The 14,581-nt window shown below is 41.3% G+C and overlaps 1 protein-coding gene across 23 annotated transcripts in view; it reads left to right on the forward strand.

Annotated features, from left to right (window-relative positions):
• DLG2 (discs large MAGUK scaffold protein 2) overlaps nt 1-14,581 on the forward strand; it is a 1,904,207-nt gene that overhangs the window by 1,541,522 nt on the left and 348,104 nt on the right. For all 23 annotated transcript variants that reach the window (XM_036030125.1, XM_036030122.1, XM_036030121.1 and 20 more), the window contains one exon: nt 2,901-3,057. In XM_036030125.1, the coding sequence (XP_035886018.1) occupies nt 2,901-3,057 (157 nt within the window). The remainder of the gene's footprint in view (nt 1-2,900; nt 3,058-14,581) is intronic.

Here is a 14,581-nt window from a genome sequence, read left to right on the forward strand (position 1 = left end):
CTCTCTAATCCTTCCTCTTAAAAAATTAGATATAATAAAGCAAGCAAACATAGGAAGACTCTAAAGGTTGGAAAGAAGAAGTCAGGCTTCTTGGAGAGGAAAGACACTGCAATGCTTTCACTGGATTTTCTTTCTGTTTCCCATATATCCTGGATGGGGCACTGGAGATGCCTGCACCGTGGAACCCCCAACAGGCACAAATGAAAAAAAAGCCTCAGAAAACCTGCTCCTTATAGTCAAAGGCCTGGGAAAAGGGAAGGCTACTAGGACAAGGAAACTTTTGATAATGCTAGCCCTCCTCTACCCAAACACCAAAGGGAAAACTGTGCTTTACCCTTGCAATGCCCAAGGACTACACGATAGCTTGAATTCTGGGCCCACCAGGGACAGCTGGGAGAGGCAACCATGAGATGGCCCTCCACGTCCTCTACTGCGCTGGTGTTGGTGGGCCAGACAGAGCTGGACTTCCTCCCCCACCCAGCAGGAGCAAAGGGGCAGAACCAGGTGGTGTGAGAGTGCTCCCAGATGAGCTTCACATTTGAATCAATGTGTGACGTTGAGCAGGTGGCCTTCCCTAATCTGGGTGAACCCATTCAGCCTACTGAGGGCCTGAATAGTAAGAAAAAGCATAGTAAGAAAAAACTTTCTCTTTCTTTCTGACTGTCTTCAAGCTGGGACATTGGTCTTCCCCTGACTTCAGACTCAGACTCAAACTGAAACTTCCACCATCAGCTCTCCTGGGTCTCCATTGCTTGCCAGCAGTAGATTCCTGGGACTTCATAGTACCTATGACTGCACAAGCCTGTGCCTTATAATAAAATCTTTACATTTCCTATTGGCTGTGTTTCTCTGGAAAACCCTAACTAATGCAGTCCTACTAACCACAGAACCGGATTCTTTCTGCCAATAGCCTGAATGACTATGGAAATGGATTTTTCCCCAGAGCTTCCAATAAAGTTTCATCTGGCTGGCAACGTTGATGTTAGCCTTGTGAAATTCTAGGCAAATGACTTAGGCAAGCCCATTCAGATTTCTGACGTACAGAACTGTTAGGTAATAGGTGTTGTGTTAAACTACTAAGTTTGTGGTGACTGTCTCTCATCAGTAGAAAACTAATACACTGACTTCTTCATCTTCTACCATTTTCCTTCCTTTATTCACTCAGTTCAGCCACATTGGCCTCCTAGCTCCTCCTTCGCAATGCCAGGCACTCCCCACATCAGGGTCCCTGCATTGGCTGTTTCTGCTGGCTGAACTGTTCTTCCTGCAGATGCCCATATGACTAGTTTCCTCACCTCTCCGTCTTTCCTCAAATGTCACTCTCTCAATGAATCCTACCCAGGCCCATCCATACCACAGCCCATCCTTCCAACACAGCTCTTCCTTTTATTTCCCTCCAAAATATTTATTGTCTTCTAACCTACAACTTATTTACTGTACCTCTTGCTTATTAGTGGTCTACACTGATAAGAATGTAAGCCTGTAAGGGCAGGGATATTTGTTTTGCTTGCAAATTCTCTGAGCACCAGAAATATTTCCTGACATAGTAGATGTTTACAAGCTATTTGTAGAATAAAGCCAATTAACTCTATGTCAAATTACATCATACTGTAACATAACAAGGTGTGATGTGCATTGTACACCCTATCTCATAATAAGGCTAAATATAGATTTAATGCATCTCTTTATGCATGGAAATATGACAGCAAATAACATTCTTTTTGTGGTCATGAGTATAAAAATACATTGGATGGTTATTTGTCATTCTTACATCTTAAGACAGGAGAATAGAAGAACTTTAATGATTGAAACAAAAATACTTGGAAGAGGAAGTAGGTGGTACAAAAGGCACACTGGTCAAACCTGAGGCTTGAAGAATACCTTTCTTAAAACTACTGGTAAAGTAAATAGAACTAGATGCCTTCTAAGATCCCTCACAACCCTATATTCCATAATTTTGTGGCCTCTCTACAAATGCAAAGAACCGTTGGCTCAAGGTTTGATCTCTCATCTTTTTTATTGATGACCCTCAAATCTTCATTTGTAGTCCTCACTAAGGACCCAAATCCCTATCCTTGTGTCTATCTGCTTCCAGACGTCTCCATGTGGATGGACCACGTTACCTGAAACTGAACATGTCAAAATCATATTCACCTTCATGACCCTGATTTTACTCCCTTCCCACTATTGTGATTTACTTCGATGTTCTTACTCCTCTCCTCCTCCAATGCCTGAGTCCTCGTCTGGGCCTATTGGTTCTCTCTCCAAATTTCTCTCTCATAGTTTTTTTTATAGTACTACTGTCATCACCCTTGTTTAGGCTGTCACTTCATGAAACCTGTATTACTTGGTCAATGTCCTAGCTAATTTTCTGCCTCCCATCCTCTCTGCACATCCCTCTCCAACAGTCCTATACATAACAATTGCTTAATCTTTCTAAAACAGATTTAAGTATTCTTGGTACCTTGAAGTCTTCCAGTGAGTCCCTACTGCCTACAGAGTAAGCTTTAATTCACTCTGTGAGATCTTTCATGTCTGGCCTATCCAAACCAGTCTCTTGCCCCCCCAAGTTTTCACCCTCTTTTTTGGATAAATTCACCTTGCCAAGTACTATAATGGTATTTTCAACAAAGGTAAAGTGGAAGTGGAAGTAAGGCTTGTTCAAGAAAATGCTTTGGAATTAAGGAAAGGCTCTGCATGGTATGTTGGCACGTGTTCCAGTGAGGCATTCAGCATCCTCCCTGAGAACAGCATCTTCCTTGATGTGCAGCTCTATCTTACTTTGGGAAGCCGTTGTCCTAGGTACTGAATTGCTGGTATCATATGTCCCAATGAAAGTAAAGCAATCCAAGTTCTGATTGGGTCACCCTGTGAGCTGTGTTCTCTGCTTGTTTCTTCAGGGAGCCCCGCAAGGTGGTCCTGCACAAAGGCTCTACTGGCCTGGGTTTCAACATCGTAGGTGGGGAAGATGGAGAAGGTATTTTCGTATCCTTCATTCTGGCCGGTGGACCAGCAGATCTGAGTGGGGAGCTCCAAAGAGGAGACCAGATCCTATCCGTGAGTATTCTCCTTAATCTTCTTTTTCACCATTCAAGAAAAATTCACTTTTAGTTGTGATTCCAAATGCACCTAAATTAAAAGGAAAAATTATGAGAGCATTATGGCTTCAGGTGCACACTGCAGTTTCAATGGTGTTCAGGTGCTTGGTGTCTGTTACTCCCTTAGATTCAAGGAAAGGTGCAAGTGTTTTTATTTAGATTTTCTGAGATATACATGCATTCAGTTGAACATTGAGAAGCACACCTCTTTAAGGTATATTACTTATTTTTAATGCAAATATTTTTCCAAATCCAGATTCTGTTCTACAAACTGTACCTGTATACTGTGTATATTTTTTGCATACAACTACATAACAAAATTCATAATGCCTTGACTGGTGTGGCTCAGTGGATTGAGTGCTGGCCTGTGAACCAAAAGATTGGTGGTTCAATTCCCAGTCAGGGAACATACCTGGGTTTCAGACCAGGTCCCCAACTAGGGACATGCAAGGGGCAACCAATAGATGTATCTCTCACACATTACTGTTTCTCTCCCTGTCTTTCTCCCTTCCTTCCCCTTCTCTAAAAAAGTAAATAAATAAAATCTTTTTTTAAAAAATGCATAACATAATGTTATACAGAATCTGGTGACATTGATAAGTGGTAGCAGCGTCACTATTTACCTAAATGCAAGAATTACCAACAACAAGTTATTGAACACTTATTATCTACCAAGAGCTTTATAAAAGTAATTTTTAATTCCCACAATCATCACCCTGCAAGGTATTTCCCCCTTTTCAGATAAAAAAAATAAGGTTCAGAGAGGTTAAATAACTTGTCAAAGTTTACCTAACTTGAGAGAGTCAAGCTGAGGTTTAACTATTCAGTTATACTACCCATCACACCCACCATCCCTCCTTTATTTCTTCTATCCATCTTTCCTTTTTCTCCACTTTCTTTCTCCTATTCAAATATTTATTTACTGCTTCTTTCCACTGCATTAAGCTGCCTCCCTCATGTAAACTTCACAATAGGTAGTTAAATCCATTGTAAGTGTTCATGTCTACACGGTAATTTGGTAATCATGCAACTAATAATGGGGAATTACATAAAGAGCCTAGTTCTTAGAACTGAGGTTATAGTTCATAACTCAGTGAGGAACTTAGTGTGTGGTGTTCATTGTGTACTTAGTACTTTGCTTTGTAGCTATGATTTATAGCTGGAATTTTCTCAGTAATCTTGTATTTGTTAGCCATTATCCCATCCCCCTGCAAACACACACATGATTTACCCATATAACATAGTCAGTGGACCCGAGCAAAGTGTTCAGTAATCATGCCTTGTGTGTTCCCGTGGTTCTCCATGCATGCATGCTCTGCCCACTCATCTGCTGGTAGATAATTGGAAGGGATTTCAGTGTGGAAGGAACAAGGAAAGACCCCAACCTTGCTCTGCTGTTCAAGAGTCCAACATCACCCCTTCAACTACTTCTCCCATCTACTTCTATACTCAAATGATATATAAGCTACAACTATAAGGTTTAATATATGCTATTAAACTTGATTGCCTATATATATTTTATGTCTTGCTTTATCTACTAAGCAGTAAAAATTCCCTTAGAAGCAAATTTTCTATCTTATGCATATATGATTTTGTATCCTTGACATTCCTGGCACATAGCAGTCTCTCAAAATAATGTTTACTGAATGAAAAAGTATTGAATAGATATGATATGGTGCCTGAGAGATTAATCTGACTCTAAAATTCTGGCTAGAACCTGCTAATACATTCTCATTTCCTGGCTCAAAATCTGTAGACTGGGGGTCCACACTGTCCTTTAATCACAACCAACATTCAATTCATGTTGTCGTAGTGTTTTCCCAGACATGGAGCACTTCTCAGGCATTAATCCGGGGGATCTTAAATTCTAAATGTCAAGATAGGTTATTGTCACTCTCACTTTCCACATCAGGGAACGGGGACTCTGAAAGGCCAAATGATTTGTTCAAAGTTCCGCAGCTGCTGAATGTGATGTTAAACTCAAAATGAGGTGTTCCTGACTCAAAATCAGTGTTCTTTCTCCCCACAGCACAATCTTCTCCCAAACCTGTCAGTGGTCTCATTCAGCATCTTCCTAGCACTCACCTCTGTGTATACACACACTCAGGAGCACACAGAGCTAGAGAGAGCTGATATTTACATGGTACTTTGGAGTCAGTCACTATTATAACTAACAATCCTGGAACAACCCTATTATACTCAGGCTTATTGTGCTCATTTTAATGATGAAGAAAACTGAGGTACAGACATGACATTAGACTCTTTTTTTAAGTGTTTTTTTAAGATTTTATTTATTTATTTTTAGAGAAGGAAGGGAGGGAGAGAGAGAGAGAAAGAGAAACATCAATGTGTGATTGCTGGGGGTTATGGCCTGCAACCCAGGCATGTACCCCTGGCTGGGAATCGAACCTGGGACACTTTGGTTCCCAGCCCGAGCTCGACATTAGACTCTTTAACTCTGTTTAAATGAGAAATCCACTAAGCTATAGGTTTTATTCATTTTAATCTCAATGCATGTGGTAAAAACAGGAATGAGCTAATAATCTTTTTTATGTCTCAACAAAGAAAACTCACAAGTATCTCTACTTTTCAAAAGTAGATGTATCCATTTAAATATTAATGCCAGGACCACATTGTAAACAAGGCAACCAATTGGAATTATATAGCCTTCTTAGAGTTACAATTCACTAAACAAAACAACAATCTCTGAAGTTCAGATATATCCTTTTTTGAATAAAGCATTTGCAAGGAATAGTTCAATGATAAAACTGTTAACTGTTTTTTTGCAATTTAAAAAAAAAAGAGGGAAATTTCCTCCCTTCTTAGCTTTCAAAAATGTATTTAAAGTATAGCTAGAAAGTAGTTAGCTTCAAGGCTCAGTGTTGGAATTTTGTTGATTAACACTGTGAGATAGGAACAAACAGGCTTGAATAGCTCAAACATTACAATATGAAAAGAAAACTGTCAGAATCAAATTATTAACAATGGAAGATGCAGGAAAAATATTCTGTATCTACAGCTTACACTGGACATATTAGGACAAGCTATGCCTTCCTGGGAAACACAAGAACAAAAACTCTGATATTCAAGTTAAATCAAAATTCAATACATATTACTAGGTCATATAAAATTCATTTGCAATCTGGTTATACTAGCAGTAACATAATGTAGAGACAAAAAACAGAATCTTCAGGGAAGGTAAGTCTCTGCTCTCAATTGGTCTTTATAGAGAAGGAACATATAATAGACAATTACCTTTCTGATCACTGCATAATGCCCATTCCTATTTTCTAGAATTATTCTCCCACACAGACTATAGAATCTTCCTAGATTATTTATTTTACTAATGGCTTACTATGTGCCAGGTTCTTACTAGGATCTGAAATTTCAAAGATGAATGAGATAAATATCCTCAAAATGTTCACAGCCTAAACTCGGATATCCATATTATCTAACATGTGTGTGAGTACATAGATGTAGGTATACAGTAGATATAGACAGCATACTGAGGAAGAGACAAAACACTTAGAGCATGTCGTAGTGTAAGTAATCAATCTTGCTATTTCTACTAACAACTGCATTGAGAATGTGTCTGATATTTTTTTTACATTTTTATTGTTGTTCAAGTACAGTTTTCTGCCTTTCCCCCCACTACTCCCCACTACCCCAGCCTTCCCCACCTCCCTCCCCTGTTTCCATACCCCTTGTTTTTGTTCATGTGTCCTTTATAATTGTTCCTGTAAACCCTTCACCCTTTTCCCCTGAAATTTCCTCCCCTCTCCCCTCTGGTCACTGTCAGCCTGTTCTCAATTTCAATGTCTCTGGTTATATTTTGCTTGCTTGTTTGTTTTGTTGGTTAGCTTCCTGTTAAAGGTGAGATCATATGGTATTTGTGTTTCACTGCCTGGCTTATTTTACTCAGCATAATGCTCTCCAGTTCCATCCATGCTGTTGCAAAGGACAAGAGCTCCTTCTTTCTTTCTACCGCATAATATTCCATTGTGTAAATGTACCATAGGTTTTTGATCCATTCATTTACTAATGGGCACTTAGGTTACTTCTAGCACTTGGCTATTGTAAATTGTGCTGCTATGAACACTGGGGTGCATAGGTTCTTTTGGATTGGTGTTGTGTCTGATATTTTCTAAACAGTGTCAGATAACCATGTATAAGGAGCACGGTTATCTTTAGATAGTTTGAGCCATCCCTTCTTTGGGACAAGGCTTGGACTACATCGGCATTTCCCAAAGTGTAAAGCAGCAGGGTTGTATTCTGTTGCCTCTAAAGAAAGTGGTTTCCCTGGTACCAAGTTTCTCCATTGAAACGTCTCAAAAACATTTCTTACTTGTGCGCATTGGAAATCTCCTTAGAGGCAAATAAAGTGCCGTATTTTGCCATGTATAATGTGCACTTTTTTGCCCAGATTTTTGAGGGAAATAAAAGATGTGCATTGTACATGGATAGTGCCTGAAATACCTTGTATCTGTTCTTGTGTTTTGTAATTACTTGTTACATAAAATGTCTTGTACCATAATATGTCCAAAATCAAATGCTAAAATTGCTTTATAATACAAAAACAAGCATCTAAATATAAATAAATAAATAACTGAATTAAAAATTAAAACAAAGGACTTTTTTCCTGAAAGTTTGGACCAAAAGCGTGAGTGTGCATTATACACGGCAAAATACAGGGTATATGGTTTCTTCCAGACAGATTTGACCACCAACCCTTCACATAAGGAGCACCTCACAGGACACCAGCAGTGGAAAACGCTTGCATAGATATTTTTATAGTTGCCCTAATTGACTGTTTTCCTACCAAGTAGTTGTCATATCCACCTATAAAGAAAAGACAACCAGCTTTTTATGTTTGAAGATGATGGGCGCCATCTAGTGTTCATACACTCTCTAAACACCTCGCACAGCCATCGAAGAAGGAGGTGCTACAACAGAGTTGTAGATTATCCTCCACTCCTGGCTCACCACCAGAGTTAGGGAACTAAAGTACCAGTTAAGATACTGAAAGGTAAAGAAATCATCACCTGAGACTACATGCCATACATGTATTGTGAGTGATCTTTTCTATCTAAATCTCTTTTATGTATTGTGTTTCTCAGGGTTTTATTGTAGAAAGTCTAATCCCGTCATTGAACCTTCTTCTAGAGGTTTTCATGAAGGAAAATTTAGGGCATTCAGCATGCAATCACATTAACTAGTGCAGTTGTCTCCTCAGGCATTCCTCCTGCAGAGGAAAAGATAGAAATGCTTCTGTTATTATTTGTTTCGATGCTTTGTTATGAAAAAAAATGTGGAGCAGAGCGCATAGAGATAATACCCCTATAAAGAGATTCTCTCCTATCTCCCCAAGCAATTTTAGTTTATTCCTTCCTCCAGAGTCTAAACAAGATCACTCCAGCTGATCTTACTACTCCAAAGCTCACTCTGGAGAGACTGGGAATAGTTAAATAACATGATTAGGAATAAGTGTTATGAGAAGTGAAATGCTACAGCTATTTGGGTGAAGGGGCAATAGGTAATTGTGAATTTTTAACTTGAAATTAGAATTACATTGTGTATTTAGAGCAAGTAGAAATGAGTCACAGCAGACCTGGGTTTTTTATTAATTCTCAGGGTACATAGCTATCTTCATGTTTAGAACTAGACATAGGAAAAAGACTGTATTTGCACCAGATCCTTACTGTCAAGTTATTTAAATAAAACTGGGTCCTATGTACACTATTCAACACCCTGGGGTACTGATTAAGTCACATTTATACTGTCACCTCACTTGAATTCTAAATCCCTTCTGGCATTATACCTGTGCACCCTGCTCCCCACTCCCCCCCCCCCCCCCAAAGAAAATATCCCAGTTATTTCTCTGATTCCCTGAAGTGATCCTCTTAGGAGCTTACAAAACCCACCCCTTTCAGTGACTGTGCCATTATGGGCCAAGTCCTTCTTCTCTGGCTCTGGCCCCTCCCTCATGGAGGAGCTTTGCAGACACAGCTTTCAGTACTTGAGAATTTCTACTTAGGGGTCTCTTTCTCAAAGTTCCTGAAACCAGCACACCCTGAGATACCAGAGGGGCTTTGGGGGCTTCTGTAGAGACAGGAACAAGAGCATCTCCCCAGCTCCATGTTGCTCTGTCACCTCGTTTCCAAAAGCACAACAGCTTTGACCAGAAGTCTCACCAAAGAGCATCTTTAACTTCTTTCTTCTCCTCTTCCACACTGGAGCCCCCAGACTCCAGCAAAACTTCCACCCTGCCCTCAGGAACAAGCATCAGTCCCAGCTCTGGTCATCCATGACCAGGAGGACATTTTTTCTAGTTGAGCTCCACCCAATCCACCCTCCCATGCCCAGAAGAAGGGCAAAGACCCAAAGACCAGCACTAGGTTAAACACAGCAGTACATACATGCAAACTGGAGTGATTCAACATCCATATTCAGGTTAAGGGTAATTTCACAGCATCCCCCCAAGAAAATGGGTAGAGCTGTTCTTCCTACACAGCCTTGTCACCAAGGGCCTGTTTTATAATTTTGCTCAAAGAGGCAGTATTTGCTGAAGGGAATACTGAACCCCTTTAGCTTAAAAAACATTAAATAACATGTATTTTTGTGTATTTCCACCCTGCCCCCCTGTTCCTTCTCATCAAGTTCTGAGAAATGCCAGGGTTCCATATCAACCAGGGCACCCTGCTACACAGCTTCCAAGTGAAATCTAAGAAATTGGAGGAAATAATGTTGATGATGTTTTTGAAAAGGTGAACAGTTGTTACCCTAACTGTGACCAGTCCAAGTCAGGCTGCCTGCCCAACCCGAGTTCCTGTTCCAGGCAGTGCTCTCTCCAAAGAACCTCACCCTCTACACTCACTACTCTTCAGTCCCTGGTTTTTGACCTTCAATGGTGGAGCATGCTCACATTTCCCACTTTCCTGCCCTCGCCTTGCTGACTGACACAGGGCTCCCAGCTGCCCTGCTCAAGGGAGAGATCTTTCTTTGGCCTTGGCAGCAGAGCCCCGCCATCCCAGCTGATCTCTGGCCCACCCTCCAGAGGGTAGGGGCTGGGCAGGTCCTGACTCTGCCCTGTGAGTCCTTTATTTCTGTTTATTGCCCAAGATGTATAAACATCACCATTGCACACAAATGTCCAGCCTCCGGGAAGTTTTTTAAGGGACATTTCCCAGACCTGGTAACATACAGAACACATTCGTGGAAATATCACTTTGAGAATAGCTGGAATGGGTATCATCAAACTGAATTTCAGACTTTTGAATGCTCCTTTTAAAACCTGTTAATGGCTTTTTGTCATCCTTAAAGTCCAAAATTCTTGACAAGGCCTCTGAGACTTGGTAGAGTTAGCACCTGGTTGGCTCATTGGCCTGCTATACACCACTTCCTCTACTCTCACTTCGGCCCCAGCCCCCTGGCTTTTTTTTTTTTCGAGTCATGGGGGATATTCAAAATATGTAGCAATTTGACACATATGATGGCACATACAAGTTAGCACCAGCCTGTGTTGTGACTGGCCACTGTGCCGCAGCGCAGAACTAAGGGAGGTGGGTCCTTCCAGGTGGCCAGTGTTGTGAGACACCTGGGAGGGTTTGGAACAACAGTTATTTACTGACAAGCCACATGGACATCTTTCACTACTGTAACAGAAAGAGTAGTATATTGATGAGAGAGAACTCTCACCACGTGCCCGTGCATGCACTGAATTTCCTCAGCAAAGGAACTTAGAATGAATAAAGCCTTCTATTACCTGAGAGGGATCTGAGAGGTCAGGCTCCACTTAGGAAGCAACACTATTGTCTGGCATGGAATGTGTAGCACATGTCAAATGGATAAACTCAGTAAGCTTTGTATGCATAGTAGGAAACCAAAATTAGCATTGCTCTTTTCCAGTTACATTCCTTAAGTATTGCTTGCTTAATGTGTCACAAACAAATTATACATCACAACTTGTAGAGCTGGAGCAAAAATACTACTAGGTTCATATCCCATAGTGTATGAAAATAACTAGAAAAATGTATATGAAAAAGGAAGCAAATGTCCAGATTTTCATTTAATTTTCTCACTTTGGATTGCTTACTTAATGTCATTTTCTTCATGAAAGTATGAAGTAAAGGCTCGTGCATGTATGTATATATGCCTCATGTATATGGTATACATGCATGTGTGTGTTCTGTCTGATGATTAGACCCACAAAAGGCCACTCATAAGTGCATTTTCATCAGCAGAGCTAAACAAGACAATTGGGTGGGTAGGATTGGTTAGGTTGAGAGGTAGGAGGATTGAGTGTGGAAGGTGGAGGTGGGTAGGAGGAAGGAGAGTAATGGAGGATAATCAGGACAACTGTACTTGAGCAACAATACAAAAAGAGAAAAAAATCAGTAGAATAATGATATAGGAATTCTCTCCTCTCTGTATTTAGAGACTTTGAGAATAGAAAATTATGATGAAGTAAAACCTAATTAGGTAGGAACAGCTGGGAAGGAAGATCATGGTGTGGACATTAGCAGTGGAAACTCTTAACATAATCAAAGCCAGGGTTGCTTGTAATTGAAATTAGACCTGCTGTTCTCCTCAAGTAACAATTCCTGTTTGGCTTCAAATACACACCACTACACAATTCCTGGGAATCTTTCCTGGATTCCACATTACCTAATAAGCCCCAAAAAGATTAAATTCCTCCAAACACCCTTATAGTCAATTCTGGACAAAACGACTTTGAATTCAGAGTGAGAAGGGAGAAGGGTAAGAGATATTTAGTCTGGATTTCCTATGTGGTATGTGCTTCACACAGTCTTACTTCTGTTATCTCACAGGGTAAAATCTGAGACTCAGAAAGTTAAAAAACTTGACCAAGACCACACAGTTAGCAAAAGGTGAAGCTAGGACTAGACCCTCAGACCTGCCTGATTTCAAAGTTATTATTTTCTTCAATTTCCAAGTTAACCTCACAAGTTCTATCAACTCCAACCATGCTATTCCCTGCAGGATGTTATGATTATAATAAGAAATAAATATTTGGTCTTCATCCCCATTTCTGGCACAGAGCTCCTAAAACCCTTGAAATTTCCTAACTGAAAAGAGTGGCAAAGGTGTGTTTGCAGTTATGCTAATGATGTAACTTTGGACTCTACCTAAGAGAATGGGGGTTGGTTGGCCAGGGCAACCACATGGAGGATTGGAAATTTTAGTCAGACCTCCTGGGAGAGAATATGGGCTGGAGATTGAATCAATCACCAATGAGCAATGATCTAATTAATTATGTATATGTAATGAAGCCTTCATAAAAATCCAAGATGGGCATTACTTTGATCTATAGCCAGTCCATCAGAAGCACAGATGATAACTGGCATCTGAAGTGGCCTAGGGGTAAGGGGTGGGCGGTCTTATCGGACTGAGCCCTTAGCCTGTGTGATCTGATGCTGCCTTTGGGTAGATAGTGTAAGAACCAACTTGAATTGTAGGAGGCCCAGCTGGTGTTGGAGAATTGCTTGGTAGTGTGGGGAAGCACTGCCCCCCCCACCACATGTTAGAGTAGGTAACTATCTTTACTGTGCTTAAACCCTTTCCACAAGTCCTGCTGCCCTTTCGTCCCCCTTCCCTTTAAAGGCCTTAGAAGGTGTGCAATGTGCAATGTGCCTCCTTCCTGGCTAATCTCACATCTCTCCAAGTTCTCTCTCATTCTCTAGATCCTATCACCCTTCAGATGGTGCGTTCTCCCTGCTTCTGGGCCACATGCTGATCTGCATCACTTTTCCTCCCTGGCCCTGCCCCTGGCTGGGCTACACTTTATACATCTTTCACTCCAAGGTCAAGACATTACTTCTTCATAAATATCCTTCTAGTCCCCTTGTCTGGGTCAGGTCACCCTGTTGTGCTCCCCAACACCTATGCAGGCACATCATGAACTCAATTTTTTTTGTAAACTCTTAGGGGTGAGAATGGCACCGATGTCTTGCCACTATATTTCTTTTTTAAAGATTTTATTTGTTTAGTTTTAGAGAGAGCAGAAGGGGAGAGAAAAGAGAAGGAAGAGAAACATTAATGTGCGGGTTGCCTCTCACATGCCCCATACTAGGGACACTGGCCCACAACCAGGCATGTGCCCTGACTGGGAATCGAACCAGAGACCCTTTGGTTTGGCAGGCCGGCACTCAGTCCACTGAGCCACACCAGGGCTCAGCCAGGGCTGCCACTATTTTTCTAACATCCTGGTGGCAGTGTCATAGCCAGAGTAGGACACTATAGTTTCTGTATTTTCTTACATATATTTTTCTTATATATTTTCTCTATAAGTTTCTATATTTTTTCTTTCCCAACAAAAATAAAATAATCACTTGAAACCATGTCCCATTTGACCTGCTCCTCTCATCTCTTTAAAGACCAAAATGTGGATTCACCTCAAAGAATCAATGATCCATTTAATCATTTGTTAGAGTGTCTGTAGCTGTTTAATAGAGCTACACAGACTTTTCATGATAAGGTACATTGATTTGTAAATCCCTTACCTCAAAAGACTTTTAATTGTTTGGGGCCCAAAGTGCTTGAAACGGGAAAGCCACCAGCATTAGAAATGAAGTCCTCATGGTCACCAGACACTGGCAAAGTTGACTCCTTGCCCTTGCCTGGATCTCTCGTTAACGGACTGAGGTGGGCAGCATCAGGGAAGGGCACTGCCAGCTGCTTCTGATGCAGGCACTGGGCCCTCCCCGTGAAGGCTGCTCCCACACAGATACTGTCTGTTGTTTAAGATGCAATTATGAGTCCCAAGATTTTAGATCTAAAACATTCCTCAAAGAGAATTCAGTGAACCTCTAATAGGCATTTATCATTTACTGCTCAGTGTCACAATATCCTTCGTATTTTGGGCCAATTCAGACAGGAAGGAGGCATAGCTTGTCCCCCATTAGAGAAGTGGGTTGTGGGGGGGTAGGGGTTGGCAGGGGGAAGAGTTACAGCAGATACTTCCCTTTCCCGGACCTTTCTGCATAGCATGAGAACAGCCAAGCCAGCTGTTCCTGGCCAGAACTCGGAAGGTGGAAGGTGTTGTGGAGAGAGGTCTCTTTACAACCCCCTCCAGCAGTTGTGATCTGGCCACAGGTGGCTAATGGTGAGGCCTCAGGAGCCAGTCTTCCTGAAGATGTAGTGGGCTGTCTTTTATTTCTCTAATGAATTCCTTTCCCATTTAAGTCATTCATAGCTGATATCTGTGTCTGGAACCCAAAACTCAGGCAGGCAAATTCACTGTTCAAGCTCCCATGAGGCACATTCCTAAAGTAGTTAGCACGCCACGCAAGGCAGCCTGTGCCTGGAGACTGACTGGCTCTGAGTTAGAAAACCAGGGAACTCTTCTGCTTTCCTACTGTGTACACAGGGCCCAGTGATCACTTTCCTGGCTGTCCTGAAGAGATGTCAGGAGGATCAAAGGAGATAAAGCCCATCGAAAGGGGCTTTGCACCTGAAAATGGTCA

The sequence above is a fragment of the Phyllostomus discolor genome, chromosome 6 (assembly GCF_004126475.2).
Source record: "Phyllostomus discolor isolate MPI-MPIP mPhyDis1 chromosome 6, mPhyDis1.pri.v3, whole genome shotgun sequence".
Classification (NCBI taxonomy): Eukaryota; Metazoa; Chordata; class Mammalia; order Chiroptera; family Phyllostomidae; genus Phyllostomus; species Phyllostomus discolor.